This window comes from Protopterus annectens, chromosome 3.part1, assembly GCF_019279795.1.
Source record: "Protopterus annectens isolate FY-2018-M chromosome 3.part1, PAN1.0, whole genome shotgun sequence".
Lineage (NCBI taxonomy): Eukaryota > Metazoa > Chordata > Ceratodontiformes > Protopteridae > Protopterus > Protopterus annectens.
Window position 1 is genome coordinate 1,264,837,973 of NC_056732.1, and position 24,991 is coordinate 1,264,862,963.

At 43.6% G+C, this 24,991-nt stretch overlaps 1 protein-coding gene across 3 annotated transcripts in view; it reads left to right on the plus strand.

The window, feature by feature from the left end:
* EEF1D (eukaryotic translation elongation factor 1 delta) overlaps nucleotides 1–24,991 on the plus strand; it is a 639,646-nt gene that overhangs the window by 254,434 nt on the left and 360,221 nt on the right. For 2 of the 3 annotated variants that reach the window (XM_044067326.1, XM_044067327.1), the window contains exon 5: nucleotides 19,690–19,761. The exons of the other annotated variant lie outside the window; for it this stretch is intronic. In XM_044067326.1, coding sequence (XP_043923261.1) covers nucleotides 19,690–19,761 — 72 coding nt within the window. The remainder of the gene's footprint in view (nucleotides 1–19,689; nucleotides 19,762–24,991) is intronic. 3 annotated transcript variants of the gene reach the window in all.

Here is a 24,991-nt window from a genome sequence, read left to right on the forward strand (position 1 = left end):
GGACCTCAAGGAGGCATACCTGCATGTCCCAATCAGACAAGATTGCAAAAGATACCTCAGATTTCGTGCAGGTTCATCCCATTATCAATTCTTTGCATTGCCCTTTGGCTTATCTACTGCACCCAGAGTGTTCATGAAATGCCTGGCATCAGTAATTGCCTTCTGCAGACTTCAAGGGATACAAATCTACCCATATCTGGACGACTGCCTGATCCAAGCGGACAGCAAACACACTCTTCTGAAACACCTGGCGTTTGTAATAATGTTGTTGAAATCTCTGGGATACACAGTCAACAAAAAGAAGTCAAGACTAATACCCTCTCAAACAATAATCTTCCTGGGTGCCAGCTTGGCTACAAACACCCAGATGGCCTACCTCACCCCAGAGAAACAATGGCAATTAACTCAATACTTCAGAAATCTGGCAACCTTCACCAGGCTGACTGCAAGGAAAATCCTGCAGGCTCTGGGTTTCATGGCATCTTGCATCCTACTAATCCCATGTGCAAAGCTGCATATGAGGAAACTTCAATGGTATCTAAAAAACTTATGGTCTCAACACAGCCACAGGTTGGAAACAATCATGCCACTGATTCCATGTCTTCAAAAGGAATTTTTGTGGTGGGCTCAAGCATGCCAAAGAAACATAGGTCTCCCATTCTGCAAGCCTCAAGCAAATCAAGTCATCACAACAGATGCCTTGGACTACGCCTGGGGGGCGCACATGACAGATCGGTGCATTCAGGGCAAATGGTCCCAAAACGAAAAGCACCTACACATCAATCAAAAGGAAATGCTAGCAGTAATAAATGCTATTATGGCTTTCAAAGACCTACTGCATCCAGGCCAGCTATTGATAAGAACAGACAACACCACAGTGATGTGGTACACAAACAAACAGGGAGGAACTCATTCATATCCCCTGTGCAGACTAGCCATGTCCCTTTGGAACACGGCTCTGGAATTGCAAATCCAACTTCAAGCACAATTCCTGCCAGGAAAGGAAAACACACTGGCAGACAACCTGAGCAGAAATATGACAGATCCACACGAATGGAAGTTGCATCCTCAAGTTTATACAATGATAATTCAAGCATGGGGAAGGCCAGACATAGATCTCTTTGCCACCCACAGAAATTACCAATTGACAAAATTCTGCTCAAGGACCTTTCATTCACAAGCCTGGAAAGTGGACGCACTCCCTTTCAGTTGGACAACAGTGACGGTTTATGCCTTTCCACCTCTTCCACTGCTGGCCAAAGTTCTATTAAAAGCCAGAGCAGACAGACCAAAGATGAGCCTCATTGCTCCAGACTGGCCAAGACAACATTGGTACCCACTCTTGAGGAGCCTGACGCATTCCCCCCATGGATCCTGCCACTAATGCCTCTTCTACTGACTCAACACAACTTCAAAACTCTTCACAGTCAGCTGAAAACACTCAGTCTAGCTGCATGGAGAATTCCTTAAATTCACAGCAGACCCTACTCTCCAAGGAGGTGCAGGATGTCATTTTGGAGGCCAGAAGGCCTTCTACTAGAAAAGCCTACTCTGCAAAATGGAAACGCTTTTGTGTCTGGAATCAGAAAAAGGGTCAGAATCCTGGAATACTGAATTTACCTCAAATACTACAGTACCTAGCCGAGCTGCTAAGCAGTGGACTTTCATTCTTTTCCATCAAAATCCATGCCTCAGCCATTTCTGCAGAGTACAGCACTGATCCTCCTTTATTCTCTCACCCTCTCTTAAGACAGTTCCTCAGAGGGGCTAAGAATATAAAACCCCCAAGGAAGCAACCAGTACCGGCTTGGGACCTCAATTTCATTCTAGAAAAACTAACCCTGCCTCCTTTTGAGCCAGCTGCTTCAACAGATCTGCAATATTTGTCATGGAAAACAGCCTTCCTTTTAGCTATCACCTCAGCACGCAGGGTTTCGGAACTACAAGCCCTCATGGCTGTGCAGCCTTTCCTCCTTTTCCATCAGGACAGAGTTTCCTTACGAACCAATCCTTCATTTATGCCAAAGGTAGTATCCAGGGTAGCTGTGAATCAGGCTATCCACTTACCTACGTTTTACCGTAATCCACAAAACAAAGGGGAGAGGCTACTACATTCCCTGGACATTCACAGACAGCTCCATTATTATTTGGACAGAACATAGCCTTTCAGAAAATCAGAGCAACTCTTTGTGTCCTGTGCTACAGGTGGTCAAGGGAAGCCTATTTCCAAACAGACAATCTCAAAATGGATAGCCCACTGCATACGTTTAAATGGTAAAACTGTACCTACAGGCATCAGACCTCACTCCACAAGGGCCACAGCTACCTCTGCTGCCTTCCTCAGGGGGGTTCCTACCAAAGATATTTTGGAAGCAGCCACTTGGAGTTCTGTACATACTTTCTCCAAGCACTATCACCTACCATTATACTCCAAAACCAGAGCGGGCTTTGCCACTGCAGTCTTGCAGGGCATCCTGGCTCCACCTAGTTCAACTTAGTGCCTACCACCCCTTTATTAGCTTTGGGATTCTACCTATCTGTTATGACTGCAACTGTATGCACAATGAACATAGTACAGTTTTATACCTACCGTAAATGTAGATGTTCGAGTGCTAATACAGCTGCAGTCCAGGTTTCCCTCCCTCCTTCCCCTCTTGGAACAGGGCCTTATGGCTAACACCTCCTCATACAACCTCATGGGGGTATTCTTTTATGGTGTATTTGCTTGCAACTACTGTTTTTTTTATTATATTGCATTTGCTTTACTACATAAATTTATGTTTTGCCTTCCTTATGGGGGCACCTGACATCTGGGGCAAGAAAAACTGAAGAAAATGGCGTCGGCTGGTTCCTTTATACCCCTGTCGCACTGACGTCAGGGAAGAAGCGACGACAACCGACGCCGGACGTAGACTTTGGAATTCGGCCGACCGAGGACCCGCCTGATGGCAGGAGAACCCATCTGTTATGACTGCAGCTGTATTAGCACTCGAACATCTACATTCATGGTAGGTACAAAACTGTACTTTTTGACAGGGGCTTGTAAACTTTTTATATCCACTAGTATAGTTATTTGGTTCATTTCCTTATCTAGCTACTCTTCCTGTGTAGTAATGATATGTCGGGTAAGTTGTGTTTTGTTACATAAAATATCGATATCCATCTGCAGCCCGTTAGTAAATAAACTGTATAATAGTACTTAATGTAGTTTGGTTAGAAAATTGGTATTGAGAAATGCTTCTTATGGGACATACAGTGTCATCTATTGAATACTAATTGTATTTTTATCTACTTATTCTGAAAGGTATTTGGCCATCAAGAAATTACTGTCCTGAATATACTGGTACTTTGTAGTGTTATGTAAAAAAAACAATGTCAGTCAGAGACTATTTTTTCTAACTAAATTATGACCAGAAAAAAATAAGGTTAGTAAAATCTCTGGTCCGCCTCTCAACAGAAACTTGATTTTTTTCCCTATTATGACATGCAGTCATACTACGTGTCTTCTAGCTCCATTAAAGACACTCCCCTCTGAAATCCTCGGTCTTGTTGCCTGGCACCCTTGTCTAATAGTCTTTCTCAGTACAGTTATTTATGAATTTGCAGGTTTTGCAGAACTGGGTGTATAGATTATATGTACTCTATCCTGACTGGCCACAATGAGTTTTAGGAAGCTGCTGTTCTGTTGTGCAAAGCTTTGTATTTTCAGTCGCTTGCTTGCTGGTATTACTGGACTTGGGGGGACACGGTGTCTGTGTGAGTGGGTTGCTGTAACATGATCGATAACAGCTTTTGCCTTTCTTTCCTGTCAGTGTGTATGCTCATTTGGCAAGAATGTAAAGCTCATTGTAACAACTTTTGGGAGATGTTTTTGTATGGGTGGAGCAAAATCCCCTATATTATTCTTATCTTCCTATTTGTATTATCACGTGTAAGATCAGTGTAACTTGTGGAAAGAAACACAAGTTGGCAGAGTACCATGCCTTTTTCAGCCTCCTCACTTTGAAATCCTAAGCATTTTACTAGTTATCTTTCTGTAGTTAGCCCATGTCCTTTATAGTCAGCAAGCCCTTGTTTTGCACTTCTGATTGTCAGCATGCCATTCTGATTATTTTCTACCTCTTTATGCCTAGTGGGATTTGAAAATAAAAAATAATTGGTTAGTTTTGGAAACAGGTTATGTTAAGCTTTAATGCTTGTCACTGCAGTGGTTGCAGTCATGTGTTATCTGTTAACAGAATAATCCCACTAAGCTAGATTTTTATAGGGGAGTCCTAGGGTTTAAGAATTACATAAACAGCAAGAATACTTATACAAAACATCACATTCCTGTAACAAGTTATTGCGTCTTCCTTTTGCATGATTTGAGTACTCATCAGTTGTATGTTGCAGTAGCATTTGTTTGTGCATAGACGTGATCAGGCATACATATTATACAAAACAGAGGTGGCTAATTTCACGGCACCCATGCGAATGGAAAATAGGTGCATGACTCGTACACCAATGCACTGTATGAGCACATACACAAGTGCATGGAACGGGCCATATCAAACATAACCAAGACACTGTAATCCAAAAAGAGGAAGCCAGTCTGGTGGTCCCCCACCATAAACAAACTTTAGAACAGAAGGAAAAAACTGTTGCAGAAAAAGGTGAAGTCTCAAGCCTGGAAAAACTCCCCTGTCAGCCTCAGCAAAAAACTGAGATACATCATGAAATCCTCTAAAGCTAGCTACAATAACAAACTTGATGCAGATTCTAAAGACAACCACAAAGCATTCTATAGTTATGTCAAGAATCTACATGGCAATACTGAGTTGCAGTACAATGGCAATACATATACAGAACCGGCTGATATTGCCAACAAATTGGCCGACAGGTTCAGTGCAAACTTTACCTCCCTTTCACCCCTAAAGGGCCTATAACAATACCCGAGGAATGCAAAGTCCCTATTATCACGGCTACACAGGTAAAAAATGCACTGTCCAAAGGCAAGAATACAGCTTCCATGGGACCCTGATATCCCTGGCTTTGTTCTACATGAATTACAAAGTGAACTGGCACCACACCTGAGTACCCTGTTCAATCACATTCTCATTTCAGGCTTTGTTCCTACCGAATGGTGCACTGCTATGGTCATCTTACTCCACAAAGGGGGAGCGACTACAGACCCTGGAAACTACCGCCCCATTAGCCTGACAAGTCTGATATGTAAGGCTATTTAGTGCATTATCATGGACCTTATAAATAAGGACATAGGGAATCTCGAAACTCTGGACCACACACAGTTTGGGTTTGTGAAAGAGAGATTATGCCTGCTCAACCTGATAGACTTCTTCGAGTCTGTCACCAGAGCTGTGGATGAGGGCAAGGTATTTCACACAGCCTACATAGATCTTGCCAAGGCCTTCGACACCATCCCTCACTCAGGAATCATAGATAAACTCACTAAACTAGGCATAAACCCCTATGTCATAAGATGGGTTGCCAACTGGCTCACTGATAGAACCCACACTGTGAAAATAGGCTCCAAATCTGACTACCGACCAGTTACAAGTGGTGTCCCACAGGGATCAGTCCTAGGTCCTCTCCTGTTTGGCATCTACTTCTTTGTGAAGTTCAAGCCAACAGAAAGGGACTCTGTCTGACCAAGTTCGCAGATGATTGCAAACTGGGAGCCATTTTTGATTCTCCAGCTGTTGAAGACATTCTACAAAAAGGCCTCACTGACACCAATGACTGGTGCCAGAATCATGGCCTTAAGCTCAATGCCAAAAAGTACATTGTCATTCCCTTTGGGAAAAATTTGGTGCCCATGAATTACCATATAGGCGGTAGCCCACTAAACACCAAAGGTATGATGAGACCTGGGGACAAAGGTTGACAGCAACCTCCCCTTTGATAACTACATTGCCACTGTAGCCAGAAACTCCTATGTGGCACATCTCTTTACAAAAGGTTTCTCATCCAGGAAGGAGGAGGTCATAATACCTCTCTACTCATCCCTCATTAGACCTATTATAGAATACAATGCCTCTTTGGGTATGTACCTCATTAGACACCTACAACAACTGGAAAGGCCACAAAAATACCTCACTAAGAGGATCTTGGGCCTTGGACACATGCCCTATACGGACAGACTGAAAAACCTCCAGCTATACTTTGTCTCTTATCACCTACTTAGAGGCGATCTCTGCTTGACCTACGAAGCCATGTCTGACCCAGAGCTGCTAAATATGCTACACTTAAAGAAATCCCAATCTCTGTGTCACACACTCCAGGGACCTAAACCTCATTACCACAACAAACAGAACATGCAGGAGGGACAGGTTCCTAACCCAGAGACTTCCCATACTCTGGAACAAACTTCCCATTCACGTCAAGCAGAGCACTTCACTGGCCCTGTTTAAGAGAAATCTTGACGAGTGGATGGGCAATAGGAAGTTCATCCCAGGGATCACTTCAGTGGCCTTAATTGACAGGGGCACTGGGAACTAACTTTGGGCGGCAAGATGCCAGGGAATCTTTTTGGGCTAGGCTTATATATGCTCCAGGGCCGTTAGCCTAGTGCACACGTATGAAATCTATAAGAGCAGTAATGATCCCTGTAACAGTGTTGTAGAGCAGGGCTTAATGTCAGCACAGTTATATACAGCCTTGGATGGTTAGAACATTAGAAATTGAACTGTAGAAGCTGTGTAATGGAGTGTGAGACCCTTTGGAAGTCTGAAATGCAGGCGTACTGTTAATGAATACCCTCAAAACCAAGGAAACAAGCTATTCCATGGTGTCACGTTCCCTTGTCTACTTTGTGTTTTTTTCATAATTTGTGTTACTTTGTTAACTTGTAGCCCCTGTCAGGTGCAGGTGTTGCACAAATGGAGATATATTGTTAGGAACAAAATTGTTAGTGTCAGTGTCCACCAAGTTCTGTGTTACTTATGAGACCAAACTTTGTTTATTGAAGAATCTTATTGGCAGAAGTCACGCCACTGGATCTAAAATGGCTGTTATTTTCAAGCCAGGTACTTTTTATCTCCCATAAACTTAATCGTACCTATCTGCCGAGAAGCAAAAAGTTGTTGCCCGTCATACTGTCTGACATAACTAACTGGTCATTACCATTGAATGGTAGAACAAAGGCAGTCTCTGTTCTTGGCAAGCATTTTCTCTTTGTTAATGCATACATTTCCCCAACATTTCTTCAATCTACCTTTGAACCTGCTGGAAATCGATGTCTAATTATTATTCTACTTTTGAACTCTGTTTAGAGCTCTGTGAGTTTTGCCTGTTCCATTGGCAGTGACAGTGCATTACTTTCCTGTCTTTAAACCCCTTTTTTGGGACATCCTTAACCCCTTCTCCGTGAACACAGCAAGAAGTATCACAAGTGACATGTTGGTGTCTGTGTTTGTTCTACTGTATGTAGTGGCTTACAGGTACATAGTCTGTCATTAGGATCTATTGTTTCTCTGATTCTGGCTATTCTGAACTTTGTCCCCAGTTGCAGAAAGAGCATCAGCCTAGCTGTGCCTGGTGTTTACCACTGTCATGAACATTTCAATAACCATAGTCCTCCCAAATCATTATTGAAAGGTAATGACTGGTATTCTGCAACCTCCAGGTTGTATTGATCTGCCGCCTTTTATTTCTTGCTTCAGTCCAACTACCGATCCCTCTTCATTACATAGTGCTGATAATCAAGTGGTAAAATAGATTTTTGAGGTTGCAGTAATTGCAATGGCATACTGACCCCGAAGTCCGCAATCTTTGGCATGCATGCCACAAGCTGATTTTCAAGGGTGAAAATTAGCTTGTGAGCATAGTTCACCTTTCTTTTCACTTCCTCTTGGAATTTCTACAAGCTATAAGATGTCAGCAATCCAGTGAGAGAACTTCCTGCTGAAGAAACTGCTTTACAATATCATTGAACATTTTTTTTGGGGGGGGAATTCCACTATAGAAGCACAAGAGTGGAGAAAAGGTGTAAAACCTATGCAGAATGTCAAGCACGGCTGTCACTCCCCATCAGAGGTAGAGGTCCTACAGGAGCTACCCTTCTAAACCCTGATACAGACAAGGGAAAGGTAGGCTAGCAAAAGGGGGAAAAAGGCCCATTATAAGAAATTTTTAAAAGTTCTGGTGGGGGGGGGGGGGCACAAGAAAAAGCCTAGGGGGCAGCAGCCAGGACTGTGGATCTTCCCAAGCTCTCACACCCAGCCCCAGTTCTAAAGATAGCAAGATGGTTAACCCATTGCTTCAGCAACTTTGAGGTCATTACAAAGAACAGATGGATGTTGCAGAACTTTTCTAGATCTATAAACTACAGTTTATAAAGCAACCAAAGTTACATCAGGAACCTCCATGGCAAAGCCCAGGTTTGTTCTGAACTGGTACTTAACGGTACCACTTACACTGATCCTGTTGACTTAGCCAGCCTGGTACTTGAAAGTTTCGATGCAGACTACACCCCCCCCCATCCCAAAGGCCCATACAACATCCCCGATACTTGTTCCGCACCTCGCATCTCTGTAGAGCAAGTGTTAAAGGCCCTGTCCAAGACAAAGAACGCAACTTCCATGGGACATGATAGCATCCCAGGCTGTATTCTGCACCATCTCCAGCAAGAACTAGCTTCGCCATTGAGCACCCTATTCAACCACAGCCTAAGTACAGGCTTCATTCCATCAGAGTGGAGAACTGCCAATGTCCTTCTATTCTGATGTTGCAGTATTCATAACAGTGGGGAGTAGCTGCCTGCAGCGCCACCGTCCGACCAGTATGCCAAAGTCTTTGTCCGGAGGGTACATGTGACTTAGGCTACAAGGGCCATAGACTGGCATTGGGTATAAAGGTGATGTCTGCATGTACCCTCTTCAGAATTTTTCTGCCGCAGTGGTCATCGGACGGCCGTTCGCTAGTTCTATCTTAATTCGTGTTTTATCAGACTACAGTTTCGAGTATTGAGACCAGACAACCGTTTGGACCATTCAGTTAAGTGCCCACTGGGTTTTTTTCTTACTTGTTTGCTTACTGTTTTAGACTTGCATGTCATCTAGGAAAGGGAAGTGTGCTTGTGGGAGACGGATTCCTCACAAGGACATGCACGATAAGTGTGTTTTCTGTCTAGGCAAGGCCCACGCCCATACAACCGGTTTTGTCTGTAAGTCGTTCGTGCCCAAAACACTTCATAGCCAGCTAGCAGCATTAAATATTTACCTCAAGAGTCAGAGACTCACACATTTGGGTTAGGCGTGGAGGGAGGAGTAGGCCCATCCGACGAGCCACCTCGGAAAAAGGTGAAGAAACTTAGGCCAGAATCCCAGGCTGCACCTCAGGTGTCTGAACTGGCTTTGGAGGTGATAGTGGACCCGAAGTTTGTTCAGACAATGATCTCCCAAGCAGGCCTGGGAACTACAATGGAAGCTGGGGTGTGGGATAACAAAGGTACATATCCGCTGAGGTATTTCAGCCATCAGAGTCTGATGGCGGAGGGGAACCACGGCTCACCTTATCGGAAGCCCCTGTTCCTCCTTCACTTGCCAGGCTGAAGTCTGCTTCTCCCTTGGCTACCACACCTTTGAAAAGGAAACAGAAATCCAAACATGTTGAACCCCCTCAGATGTCAGGCTGGGAATCCTTTTCCCAAAGCCTCTTTAAGGCCTTAACAATCCCAACAACTTCCACTTACTCTCACTCCTCTACCCACCCATGTGTATGAGCAGGAATATTCATCCTCTGAGTAATCCTCCTCTTATGAGACTCAAATTAAATCCCCCAAGGAGTTTATTACTCCAGATGAAGAGGACTGTATTTCTCCAGACTTACCAGGGAAAGAATTTAGTTTTGGGATACTATCTCTCTCATGAGGAATCACTTCAAGTGGCAGGCCTCTGAGGTCTCAAAAGATACTTTGACCTTCTGCAAATGGAGCAGCCCTCTCCCTCAGCTGTGCCCCCTTTACTACCTGCATTTCAAGATGCATTCTTAGATGCTTCACAGTCCCCTGACTCCCAACCTCCAGCAGCAAAACGACCAGACAGATTTTATAGGGTCCCCCAGGATACCCAGTTTCTTTACAAGAACCCTCCTGCTGACCCAGCTGTTATAGCTGTTTCTGCAGACAATACTTCCAGACAGTGTCCTTCCTCTGCTCTGTATCCAACTGATAAAGACTAGTAAATTTATGGACAGGACAGGTAAAAAGGTCTATATATCTTCCACTCTAGCCATTAGGGCCCTGAACTACCAAACCCACATGGCAAAGTTTGTATTGGATACCATTTCTAAGCCCTCCTGCCTTCTTTCGGAGGTCCAGGACTCCCCCACCAAAGTACACTTAAACTCTCTCTACTCCACAGCATCACAAGGGACCAGGCACTTTAAGTGCAGCTGTGATGCTGTGGATGCTTCCAAAGCTGCTGCTTCTGGATTAGTGCTACGTCGTTACTCTTGGGTACGGCTACAACCCCTCCCCATGAATGTTCAGACCAAACTTCTGGATGCTCCATTAGACAATAAGGCACTTTTTGGACAAGCCTCTGCCGAGCTTCTCATATCCCTCAAAGAGAAGGGAAAAGAGTTGCAAAATCTAAAACACCTTTTGGTGTCCCCCATGCCTAGATATCCTAGGAACTACCCTCAAAAACCATTCTTTGTACAAAGGGAATCCTTTCCCTCATCACAACAATCCAAGGGACGTAGACAGCAGAGAAAGACTTCTACCCCAAGACTGTCTTCAAGATCTTCTGCCACTCCGTTTCGGAGACAGCCTGACCATCCCAGGCCCCCTCCACTGTGATTCACCCACCCTACATCCAGAAACTCCCCTATCCCTCCATCTCACTCTTCCCTCCCCTCCTGGCAGAAACTTGCAAAAGAACGATGGGTCCTCTCCATCATCCAGAGAGAATATTACATGACTTGGTGGATGCTCCCACCCTTTCAGGGCATTCCACAACCAGCAAGCAACCAGATTCATCTATTCCCACCCATTATTCAACAACTCCTAAACCACGGCACCATAGAACCTGTTCCCGCCCCTTAAAAGAACTCTGGGTTCTATTCCAGAATGTTCCTAGTCCCCAAGAACGAGGGTCCCTGGCGACTATCCTGGATCTTTCCTTCCTCAATATTTTCCTTTTCGTACCCAGCTTCAAAATTGATAACCTTACCTGTTCTCCTTCCTCTAACCCCCCAAGTCTTCATGGTGGCTCTAGATCTCAAGGATGCCTACCTACACATCCCCATTCATCCGGATTACAGCAAATTCCTCAGATTTTCTATAGACTCCTGCCATTTTCAATTCTCTGCTTTGCCCTTTGGTCTATCCACAGCCCCCAGTGTGTTCACCAAGTGTCTAGCCCCTTCATTGCCCATTGCAGGGCACAGGGTATACAAATATATCCCTACCTAGACGACCTCCTCAACCTGCACCAAAACCACCAACTGCTTCTCCTCCATTTGCAGCAGGTGTCACACACCCTCTCTCTTCTGGGATTTATTATAAATGTAGAAAAATCTCACCTGACTCCTTCTCAGGACATGATTTTTTCTGGGATGCAGACTAAGCAGAGACTACATGAAAGCCTTCATACTGAACCAAAGGATTCAGAAACTTGGTCTGTTCTTCAACCAGATCCTTTCCCGAGCCTTTCTGACAGTTCGGGAATTTCTGAAACTATTAGGCCACATGGCATCCCTTATAAACATGCTGCCTTTGGCAAGACTACACATCCACAAAATTCAATGGGTACCGAAAAATTTATGGAACCGACATTCCCAACCCTTGGATGTGCCCCTCCCACTCTTCCCTTGCTTAAAGAGGGAGATCCAATGGTGGATTTCTGCAATTCAGACCAACCCAGGGCTCCACCTTCAGACCCCAACTCCATTTCAATGCCTTTACACCTATGCTTCGGACCTAGGATGGGGGGCAGTATTGCAAACAAATCAACAACACCTCTCAGTACAAGCCAAATGGTCTACAACATCAAGGAAATGAGAGCCTTGCTGTTAGCTCTACTAACATTCAAGCCCTCTATCCTGCCAGGAACCTTAAAGGTAATCACAGACCACATGGCAGTTCTGTGGTACATAAACAAACAAGTGGGGACCAGGTCATACCCTGTATGCAGACTGGCCATTCAGATTTGGAACCTAGCAGACTCCCTCAGAGTATCCCCTCTCAACAGAATGTGACAGCAGACACACTCAGCAGAACCTCATCCCCCTCTCACGAATGGATGTTACAGAGGGAGGTTTTCCTAGACCTGATACACAGGTGGGGTATTCCACAAACAGACCTCTTTGCCTCCCCAGACAACAAGCAGCTGCCCAACTTCTGCACAAGGAACCCACACCCACAAGTGTGGAAAGTGGACACCTTCTCCTTATGGTGGGGATGTTCCTGTATGCCTTCCCCCCTTTCACTTTGATCCAGAAAATCCTCCTGAGAATTCAGAGGGACAAACCAAAAATCCTACTGGTGACCCCCTTTTGGCCAAGACAGCATTGGTTTCCCCTCCTTTTTTCTCTAGCCAAGGGCAATCATTACAGGTTACCCCACCAGATAGACCTGCTCACACAGAACAAGAGGTCTCTGCTACACCTGCAGGTGAACAATCTAAAACTGACCTTATGGGTGATGTAATCCTCATCCCTTACAGACACCTTTACTCAGAGGACATGCTTAATGTTCTGCAGGAGGCCAGAAAACCCAGCACTAGGAGAAACTACGTGGCTAAATGGCTCAGATTCTCCAGTTGATGTCATAGGAACAAACAGGACCCCCTACTACATCCATCCCTAGGGTCCTGTCCTACTTGTGTGAGCTACTCCAAACAGGACTGACATATTTCTCAGTCAAAGTCCACTTGTCTGCCTGTCTGCCCATTTCACCTCCCCTGGGATCCAGACTGGAAGTCAAACTCTTTTTTAAGAGGAGTCCACATCAAACCCCCATGGAATCCCATCCCTCCTCCGTGGGATCTAAACTTTGTATTAGAAAAGCTAACACTAACTCCTTTTGAACCAGCTCATTTTGCTTCTCTGAAATTTTGTACATTCAAAATAGTTCTACTAGTTACCCTCACATCCGCCAGGAGGGTTTCAGCAATCCAAGCCCTGATGGCTACATCCCCCTACCTAGTCTTTCACAGGGACAGAACGATGCTCAGGACCAACCCCTCCTTCATGCCAAGGTAGTTAATGAATTCTCGTTGAACCAAACCATTAATCTACCTGTCTTCTACCCCATCCTCATAATGCTTCAGAGAGGACACTTCACTCTGGACGTGCACAGACAACTAAGATATTACCTAGACAAAACCAAAGATATCAGGAAATCAGAACAATTATTTCTTTCCTTCCATCCCAGAGCACTAGGGAAAGCTATACATAAGCAAACCATTGCCTCATAGATCTCCAGGTCCATCTCCTTCTGCTACTCCCACCATGGGAAAACCTTACAGGGCAGCATCAAATCACATTCTACCAGAGCAGCTCCCTCCTCTTATGCCTTTTTCAAAGGCATTGATTCCCCTTCTATTTTAGAGGCAGCCACTTAGACTTCAGTGCACACCTTCACCAAACACTACAAGCTGGACATGGCATCCCGTGCTAGAGCCGGTTTTGCAAGAACTATCCTACAGGGTCTCCTAAACCACGGAAACCCTTCCTCCTCCCAAGGTCATACTTAAAGCTCTGGTACTCTCCCTACTGTTATGAATACTGCAACATCAGAACAGAAGGACATAGAATAGTTGTGTAAGAATTTACCGTAACCATAGATGTCCTTCTCTTCTATGTTGCAGTATTCAGTCCCACCCTCCTGCCCCCTGCTACTTGCTTCTGCTATAGCAGGTATTTTATGAACACCTGTGGCCATCTTCTTCTTCTTCCCCAAGCCTCTACCTACATAGCCTTATTACTGGCCTGGTTTTAGCAGGCATGTAAGTCTAAGGGTCTCGGGACCCTCCTGAAAAACCTCAGGGGCATTAGCTTATGCAGCAGAAACTATTCTGAGGAGGGTACATGCAGAAATCACCTTTATACCCAACACCGGTTTATGGTCCTTGTAGCCGACGTCACATGTACCCTCCGGACAAAGACTTTGGTATACTGGCCAGACAGTGGTGCTGCAGGCAGCTACTACCTACTGTTATGAATACTGCAACATTATAAATACTGCAACGTAGAAGAGAAGGACATCTATGGTTATGGTAAGGTCGTACACAGCTACTCTTTGTCATCCCCTTGCCCAAAGGTGGTGCCACTACTGATCTTGGAAACTATTGCCCCATTAGTTTGACAACTCTGATCTGTAAAGCCATGGAGTGTATTATTATAGACCTCATAAACGATGACATAGGCAATCTTCAAGCACTTGACCCAGTGGCATCTTGCCTGTTAAACCTGGTTGACTTTTTTTGAGACAATCACCAAAGCCCTGGATGAGGGAAAGTCCGTACATACAGCTTACCTTGACTTTGGCCAAAGCCTTTGAAACAATCCCCCACTTGGACATCATTGAAAAGCTACCAGAACTTGCTATAAATCCCAGTCTCATCAAGTGGATGGTCAGCTGGCTCACAGATGAGACCCACAAGGTCAAAATAGGAGCCTCCACCTCCCGACAGCAGGTGGGACTCCTGCTGTATGGCATCTACTTCTCAGAGGTTCAGGCAAAGACAAAGGGCCTGTGGCTGACCAAGTTTGCAGACTGCTGTAATTTGGGTGCTGTCACTGACTCCCCAAATGATGCTAACTTAGTGCAAGAAGGTCTCTCAACAACAAATGACTGGTGGCAAAGTCAGGGCCTTAAGTGAAATGCAAAAAGATGTATCGTCATACCATTCAGCAAAAACACGGCCCGTACTGATTACCACATCAGTGGCAAGCCCCTAAGCATACAACCTGTGGTGAGACACCTGGGTACACAGGTTGACAACAGTCTTACATTCGACCATCATGTAGCGGCAGTGGTCAGAAAAGCCTTTTACTTGGTTCATCTCATAGGTAAAGAGATTGCATCCAGAAAAAAGGAGGTTATTACCTCTCTGTACTCCTCCCTCAGTAGGCCAATAATTGAGTATATTGCCCCATTTGGCATGTACCTCTCCAAACACTTGCACCAGCTGGAAAGGCCACTGAAATACCTCACATAGAGAATCCATGGCCTACAACACCTGTCCTATGTGGACAGGCTCAAATCACTATCACTGTACTCAGGATCATCCCAATTGCTCAGAAATGAACCGTCTCTCACCTCCAAGGCAGTTTCGGACCCTACCCTAGTAGAGATGCTCCATATCTGAAAGTCTAACTCTTTGCACATTACCCACTCAAAAGGCCTAAATCTAATATGCGACATTAACAAAACCTGCTGGAAAGACAGGTTTGTCTCACAGAGGCTGCTGCACCTCTGGAATAGACATCCCATACACATCAGAGTACGTTACTGACCCTCTTCAAATGCAACCTTGATGAGTGGATAAGAAATCTCTAATTTGTTTCAGGGCTTCCACCTGTGTCTCTCATTGATAGGGGCGACAGGTGCTGACTGAACTTTCTTTTTTGGGGGATAAATTCTTGCCTAGGCTTATAAAGGCCCCAGGGCCATTAGCCTAGTAACCTCCTATGATCCTATGACGAGTATCTCCCTGTGGCAAAAGTGCATTTAATCTCCCCTTTTCTCCAGGAATTCTTACTACTAGGATATTGCAGCCTGTTATAATAAAAGGACAAAGCATGAGGATTCTACTTCCGGTGGCCAGAAAACCCGTTGTGGACCTTTGAAAATTCAACATTAACCTCAAATGTACCAAATTTCAAATGTTTCCTCAGACCTTAATGATTGGTTTAGATCTTGGGGATACCTGTCCTTACATTCACATCATGATGGACCACAGATACCGCCTCATGTTTGAGGCAGGTGGCTTCCCCTACCAGTTTACCTCCTTAGCCTTTGGATTGGCCACTGCACTTAAGTTTTCAGAAGGTGCTGTGCTTAGCAATAACTTAATGCACAACAGGGACATCTGTAACTACCCATATCTGGGCAACTGACTCATTGAGGCATGGTCACAAGAGGATGTAGGCAGGACCTTCCACTTTTACCATGGACTGCTTCCATAATCTCTGGTTTTCCTTCAGCATTCCCTGTTCAGCCCTTACCCCCTTCCAAAAGAGTGATTATTCCTGTGAGTACACCTGGACTGTATATACCTGATCTTGGTCCTCCAAGAGAAGATTGAACACTTGGTGCAGTACTTCTGAAGATGACAGAGGAGAAGGTTTCAGCCAGAGAATGTTTCAGAGCAGTGGAAGTCATGGCTTCCACCACTCTGTTGGTACCTCGGGCAAAGATGCACACGAGAAATATCCAATGGTACATATGAGCCATTTGGAGCCAACACTTGTCATACTCTGCGTATCCCATGAACTGGAGTGGTGATCTACTCAGAAAAAGCTTAAGAATATTTTTGCCCAGAAACTCTCCAATCAAGCCCTAAACATATGTGCCTCAGACCTGTTTTTTTTTTTTTTTGGGGGGGGGGGGGGGGGCTGGATGCAGTCCAAAGAAAGGACCTCATAAATGAGAAAGTGGTGGTAGCTTTGATGGATGTACTTTAGGCGTTCAAACCAGTCTGGCAGAATGAAGTCCTGCTGATGACACTGGGCGATACTGCAGTGATGTGGTATATCAGCAAGTGTGGGAGGGTAGGGTAGGGAAGACTATGTCATGGCCATTTTACTGTGTGGTTATGACTGCCTGGGAGATGGCATCCTAGATGACCCAGGCATTTCTTCCAGGACTGGAATAGGGTTTGCCATGGCCATTCTGCAGAGTATGTTACAGCTTAGCCCTTTTCAGGCTACCTTCCACTTCCTCATCATTATGGTTTGTGGGAAACCTCCCAGTAGTCAGGACTACTGCAACAGTGGTAGAAGTGAAGAACACAGTACATTTGCATGAAACTTACCATAATATCAAGTGTTTGTGTAGATGACTGTTGCAGGACTGTATTCCCCAGGGCAGGGGTGGGTTTATCCCATCCTTATGCTGCAAGCTGTTCCACTCTGCTTATGTCCGAATGTAGTTGGGGAGCCATTCTTCATTTTTCTCTCCTCAGCTTATATTTGGAGGGTCTCTCTGTCTGTGACACCCAGGGGTAAATCAGGCCTTGTTTTTAGCTTCCAGGGTAAGTGTCCTTTACTTTAAGAAAGCTCTAAACTAATATGGGCAGACATTCCTGTCATACTTTGTGTTTCTCTACCCCTGATAGATTGATGATTAGTAAGAACAGTTAGTGAAAGGTTCTAATAAACACATACAAACTTAGACTTTTTATATTAAGTATTGCATATTAAATGATAATTCCTTTTTCTTCTGAAAGAGGGGGTTGTAATGGATGGGGAGTGTCCTTAGTTAAGACAGAGTTGTCTGCAGCTTGGACAAAATTCCCGTATGCATTTTGTATGATTTTATTTCAGTGCACTACTTTTCCTCATGAAAGTAAACCCTGATCAAGCTGATAACACATCTACTCATGCTAGTCTCTGTACAAAGTGTCCTGTCATGTGAAATGCTACTCTTGGGCTTATTTTATACATATATAAATGTGTGTGTGTGTGTGTGTGTGTGTGTGTGTGTGTGTGTGTGTGTGTGTGTCTGTCTGTGTGTGTGTGTATATATATATATATATATATATATATATATATATATATAATGTGTGTGTATAATATAGCCGTATGTATAATCACAGCAAAGGTTTTGGGGATACTGTTATTTAGTAGGCCTTACCCGTGTAGGACTGTGTGCTCTTATCTACCCCCTCTCTCTTTTTTATGTATTTAAGTTAAAAGAAATATTGTACCGTTAAGAGAATTGTGAATTTAATAGACCTTGAAATGTTTCTTCATTAGTAGATTTAAATGTTTTGAGTCTGGAGTCCCTTTTTCATTATAAAAGTGAAAACGGGCCACCTGTCATTTGCAGTGTGAGTAGTAGTATATTTTTATAACCTTTCCTTTATGTTTCTGGGATTGGGAAGTGTCCCATCATAAACTAGCTACTCAGAATTCTTTTGTGTAAGTTAAGTTAATTGTAAATACTAGGTATGGGATAAATGTGATGCTCAGTTGGCTGTCTGCTGTAGTCTCCATTTTTGGGCTTTCATGATGTTTTGATATGTTTTACTTGCTACTCGTCTGTTTTACTGAAATTTCTGTAATGCTGTTCTGAGCCAGCTGAGTTTGCACTACCGTAATGCATTTGTCCTAAACAGTTGAGAGGAAACTAGTGTGCAGAGACTCACTTTCCCTCAAGTGGTAGGAATTGTGGGCTTTGAGGAGCTGCCAAGGTTGGTGGTGCACCCACCCAGAGGGTAGGCTGCCCCACCCAGGGCCAGCACGCTGGCCTACTACCTAGCTATTCCAAACTGGAAATAGAAGGCTGATGGAGTACCTGGATGCGGACAGATGGATCTTTAGGGCTGTTGCCTACCCCAGGAATACCGGGCTATTACTGATCGTGAACAAATGGGCCAATTGGGTGAAAGTAGAGCAGCCATTAGGCAAGGTTCTGGAGGAGCACAGAAATGAAGAAAACAGGAGTGTGGAGGGAATCTTGAACCAGATATGAATCTGTGAAATAAAATTGAGGCCAGTATTGTCTTGTGTCTCGTTACTGTCAAGAAAGCAGTTATTAAAAAAAAAAATAGCCAGCATCATCACTTAACAAAGAAAACATTGGTAATTTAACTGTGGATTTTCACATACGGATTATATGAAGTAAAGACTGGTGGTATCTAGTCATTTTTTAATATAAAGTTCACAGTATCACTTTTTGCCCATACTCTGTGCAAGAGATATATTGCTCACTTAAATGTTGTAGAAGGGGGAGGAGCTATTGTCACCCGTCCCATCCAACAACACTGAATGGGCAGAGCAAGTATTGGAAATGGATGGTTGGAAGAGGCTGCTGCCTGCAGAAAGGGAAGTCTAGCAAAAATCGTATTTTGCTGTATGGTATTCTGTTTTTCTCTAATGTGCATTGTTAAAGCATTTTTGCATCTAGTCATGTGTCAGCATAACTGAGCATCTGACATCAGTTCTCTGCTGCTGCTGGCCTCTTCCTCACACATTTATACCTTTAACCTGTGCAGGAGCTGGGATGGTGAGGAGCATTCTCTGCAGACTGTGTCCATGGTATTTTCAGTTTTGTATCCTGGTGTAACCTCTCTCTTTCACCTAGGTGCAAGCATGCAGTGACCCTAGGCTGGTATTCTGGCTTTGATTTATTAGCATAGCCTGTTTAAGATGTTTGTTCATTTTTATTTTCACTTTCTGCTTATCCCACTATGGTTCATTCTGTCTCCATTTGAAGTTTCGTTGTATCACCTCCAAGGAAAATTAGTTTGCCAAGATCATTAATTTTTTTTCTCTTTCAGCAGGACCACTACACGAACTTATGCCCGTAACATTATATTGTTGAAATGTGTGTAATGTCAGTGAAACGACTAAATCCTTAAGTATTTGTATTGTTGTTTTGAAGTGTCTTTATACAAGCAGTTCTCTTTTGCATTTGTCTTGAATCTGTTAACCACTGAAAATTAACATTTTGCTGCACCTTATTCGTCTGCTATAGTAATGTTTTTGACTTGCTTCTTTCTGCACTGCCTGTAGGAAACTGGCGCTAGTACAATCCTTCAAGACATTGCCAGAGCCAGGGAGAATATCCAGAAATCACTGTCCGGAGTGAGTACCCCACTCTCTGTCTCAGTAGCTGGCTGCCTAAAATCATTGCGCTGCAGCTGACGTCGATTGAGATTGTGTTATCGAGCGACAATATCCTGTGATGGACAGGCACAGCCTTGCACTGCAGTAGTATGGCCTTGGTAATTTTAAGGGTCTCAGTAAAGCTACTATATGGCAGAATTGTTTTAAGTAGCTACACATTTCTCTGCTAGCTAAATTGTAACAGCTGAATCGCCACATTTGACAGTACATTTGTTTGAGGCTGTTTCAAGTGAGAATCTGTTTACTGTACTGGTAGTATATCTGCCGGCATTTAGGCGGTGGATGTCATTACTTTTAACCATCTTAGCTTGTAAGACTAGAATGAAACTTTCACAAGTAAACACTTATAGAGAGATGACTCAGACTGTCTGAGCTATTGCAAGTAGTTAAACAGTGAAAATGCCAGGTTTTCATTGGCTGGGAGCTTAACCTTGGGCACAGATTTGTTAATTAATTGTGCCATTAAAGGACTGGAATCATGTGTGCCTGTCCATCACTTTTACTTACTAGCTTCGTTCATGAATATGGTGTGATTTGTTTTTGCATAGTTAATTCAGCATGGACATATTCAAAGATGATGTAGTAAGCTGCATGTCCATTCAGTGTGCTAGGTATCAACCTCAGCCCCTTGTATGATGTTAGAATACTTTGTTGTGCCTAATGATTCTTTGATTTGGCGGGTGCATGCAGAGGTGTTAAATGGAAAGTCAGAAGTGTGCAGAACAGCAGTATTTTCTAGTCTGCAAACTTTCCTTTGATGATCTTGCATCAACTGTGTACTTCTCTAATGGGTGTTCTTGCTTCTATAACCCTTCTTCATTTCCTGGCAGGCTAGTCTGTGAATCCATAGCATACCACAAAGCCAGAAAATCCAAAAAATTTATTAAAAAAAGAAAAACTCTCTAGTGCCTCAGCACATTGGCCTTTAAAGAGTCATTAAACAAGTTTAAAACACATTTTTAAATACACACTCCAATTAATACATTTAATAAAACAATTAATACACACCCTCCAATCCAAAAATTCCTTCAATTATAGCAACAGCTTCCAATTACAGTCAACATTTAGACCAGTATGTGTCAGTTTTCCATACTTTAAAATAAACACAGTTTCCTTATACAACAGTTTGTCTTTAAGATCAAATCGTTTAAAAATTTTACCTTTTCTAAAATAGTACCTTTCAAACCACTGCAACCCCCTTCATGGCATAAATTAAAATGAACTGCTAAAGGGCTTTTCTTTTTCCTGTTGTATATCTCTCAGATGCTCCTGCAGTCTTTAAAGTTCCTTTTGCTCTCCCCTATATAGAAGTGAATGTGTTTTAAACTTGTTTAATCACTTTTTAAAGGCCAATGGGCCAAGGCACTAGAGAGATTTTCTGACTTTGTGGTTTGCCATTTGATCCTGTCTTTGGTGGTTGCAGCAGTCTGTGAATCCGTGCCTGTTTTTGTTTAGAATAGTTTCTACTTTTTTAAGCCTTCATCCAACACACACACCACACACACACCACACACACACACACACACACACACACACACACACACACACACACACACACACGCCCCCACCCCCCTCTTAACATGCACAAAACTGCACCATGCCTGATACTTCTGTGAAGCTGGCTTCTCCTGCAGTTTGCTCACGTCCTTGTGAAAATACTTGTTATCCAAACCCGTTGTTTTTCAAAGAGCATGTTGTAATCATATAGATTTCATCTTCTTTGATGAAATGTTTCCACTGTAATAGTATTGTACTGAACTGCATTCATGTCATCATTAACCTGGAAGTTATCTAATCTCAAGAACAGGAAGTTGTACTACATAGGAGTCTTGGCTGGTGAACAGTGTCCCTCTCAACCAATCGGGGACAGATTTCAACAAAATCAGGGACAAGTCAAGAAAAAATCAGGGACACTTTTAAAATATTAGTGCTATTAACTTGAAACATTGACAGAATCAAAGCATTTGAATTAATACACATTTTCTGAAGTAAATGAAGTCTATAACTCTTAATTATTGTCATTATTCATTAAGTGTAATTCACCACCTTTCCTCCAAAAGTCACTAGGTTTAGGAGGGATTAAGAGGGACAGAGCTAAAATTTGAGTCAAAATCAGGGACAGTTGAGAGGTATGTTTTTTTTTCTCCTTTCTAGAGACCCGTGTTTGTACTTCATGAGTTTCTGACAGGTACCACTAGTGTTGTGATAAAGCTACTATATGGCAGAATTGTTTTAAGTAGCTCCACATTTCTTTCCTAGCCAAATTGTAACAGCTGAATTATCACATTTGACAGTACATTTGTGTGAGGCTGTTTCAATTGAGAATCTGTTTACTGTACTGGTAGTATATCTGCCAGTCATTACTTTTAATCATCTTAAATGTCATGATCTGATGTTGGCTCTTCTGTCCATCTCAAAGACTGGGTTATTGGATCAGATATCAGCACCTTTTTCAAGCTCTTGGATATTGGTTTAGCTTTTTGGACTACTTCTGACGTCTTTTTCTGCATATCTGTTAGACTTTGTCTCCCCTGTTTCTAGTTTAACCTTTTCATACTTGGTTGGCTCCTTTGTGGAATTAGTGTCATTCTGGGATTTTTTTTCTGCCCTTTCTGCCTTTCCATATCTGTATTAAAAAATCTTCTGTTTAATTTGGTTATGCATGTTAAATGTTAAAACTTAAGAATATTTGATTAACAATTTTTTCTCAGTGTGGTGTTTCTGCAAGTGTTTTTCTGTGGACTTAACTATGAGTGACAAGGCCTTTCTTTGGTTTCAAAAGGTGCACTACATGTGGGCACAATATCCCACTCCAGGACCTAAGTGCTTTTTGTGTCTGTTGTTTGGAGCAGACCTGCTTGATGCAGAATGAGAGTCCTGTGTCCTTTTTGGAACCAGGGCTCTTACAGATCATATGAATAAACTCATCTTAAAGGATTTCCATGCCCAAGCAGGAAACTTGACCACTTCTACTTCACCTTCAGCGAAGAAAGTACGGGTTAAGTCATAATGCTCAAAAGAGAGGAATTGGGGGGGCAAGGAATGGGAATAAATGAAACCGATATCTGACAACAGGAAAAAAGGCTAGAAAGATATCCCCAGTACCGAAGATACCAAAACATTAATTTGCAGTTATTGTCCAGGAGCTGATTTGTATCTAGTTGCCCTCTCCTCCTTGCATATTTTCTTTGGAGTCAACTAGTCCTTTGATGCATTGTCCTATCTTTCAAGAAAGGTCAATGCACTGGTTTTCTAGGCCACCCTTCTTGGCCTTCTCTTTCAAGTCCTTTCAGTCATCAAGAAGCCTCTTGGAAACGAGTGTTGACAGGATGACAAGACACGTTTCTCAGGACAAAGATCCATATGGGGGTCCTCTCAGGACCTCTCCCACTGGAGGCTCTGTGACAGGTCCCAGTGACACCCTTGTTTAGTATTTCCTTCTACATTTCGTCCATTTCATCTATAGCCCATGGCTCAGAGTGATACCCATGGGATGACCTTAAGAGCTTAGTCTGCTTCGACTCAGTTTCCCTCTCCCTTTTCATGTCATTGGAGCTGAGAGGTCCAGGACTCAGGTTCGACTCCATGGTTATCACAGCCATCCCTAGTATTGGATGCTTTGGCCCTAGATGTCTTGCTTGTGGTGTCTGCTTCAGACAAATTGGATTGGGGCCCTGGAGATTCTTTCTTTGGGATCTTATTCTAAAGATCTTCCTCTGCCCCAGTTTTGGCTTTGGCTTTTGAGAGTGCGCTTTACAAGTCTAGAGAGGAGGTGTTTCACATGCATTCAGGGCTGTCCGAGCACCCTCTGGATTCTGTAGATCCTCCTTAAAGGTCATTCTGTTAGAAGGAGACAGCCAGCCTCAGTGAGCCGTGAGGCATTTTGTGTGGGGAATTCCCCTTTGCTTCTGAGTCATCTCTGGATCCTCCCACTGGAGAAGGGCATAGGAAATAAACTTGTAAGAGGAGACATTTGGGCTTCCCTTAGGAGTCGCTCACTAAAGATATTGACTTCTCCTATATGACTTCTCATTTGGAGACCTACTTGAATTGATGAAACAATAGAGGTGGGGGTTGGACCACAGAAGCCCACTCCAAGAGGAGTCTATTCCCTGAGGCTTTCGAGGCTGGATCATCTACTAACTGGGTGGTCCTGTCAGCTGACGGAACTTATTGAGCCAGTTTCTCTACAGGCCTTGAAGGAACCCAGTGTGGTGAAGGTGAAGCTGGTGCCAAGATAAACTGACAGCATACTGGTGTTCCTTTGGACTGGGCCATATTGTAGCAGGGGTCTTGCTACAGCCGCAAAAAGGGGATTTTTCCAAAGACAGCACTTCTATCAGTCTCCTAGCAGGGAGTCCAGGACACTGGACAAGTTTGGAAAGTGGACTTACACTTCAAAGATGTTTGTTCTTCACTCACCAAATTACCTAGCCCATATGACTTATTCCAGAGAGAATTGACAAAAGAGCTTTCCAAGTCTGTGTCTGGTAACTTGCCTGCTAATATAGTGCAATCACAGCTGTCTACACTTCAGTCAGTGTCTAACATGTCTATGTGACTGCTCTCTAATGCAGCTAATGGCACATTATGAGCAGCAGGCATTGGCATTGCTGTTCACCAGCATGCCTGGATGAGTCTCTACAGTTTTGTGGAGAGCTACAAAGCATCCTGTGGTAGTGCTACCTTTAATGATTCCATGCTTTTCAGACCGAAGGTCAAGGATATGATCAGCAGAAGTGAGCAGGAGGGCAAAACCCTGTCTGCTTTAGGCATGTTTTTCTACTCCCAGAAGGACTTTTTTTCTGGAACCAAAAATGGAAAGAATTTATGGTTCCATAAATCCCAGAGTTTGTATCCAAGATTGTTCTGGTGATAGCCTCCACCCCTCGAGGCAGAGAGGGTAATTATTTTAATGGGCATTGCCCAATGGGCAGAGGTAGACTACATAATCCTTGGTTTTCGAGGTCCTTTTACCAAGAGACCCTTCAAGCACTCTTGAACTATTGCCCAACTGCTGCACTCAGGAGGCAGTTGAGGGGTGCCTTTTTCTGCACCCTCATGCCTGACTAACACTCACTTACTTGCTTACAATACTTGGGTGCAGAAGATAATCACCAGAGGCTATGTTATTCCCTTTGATTTCCTTCAGTAAACAATAAAACATTCCAGATGTTCCTCCCAGTCA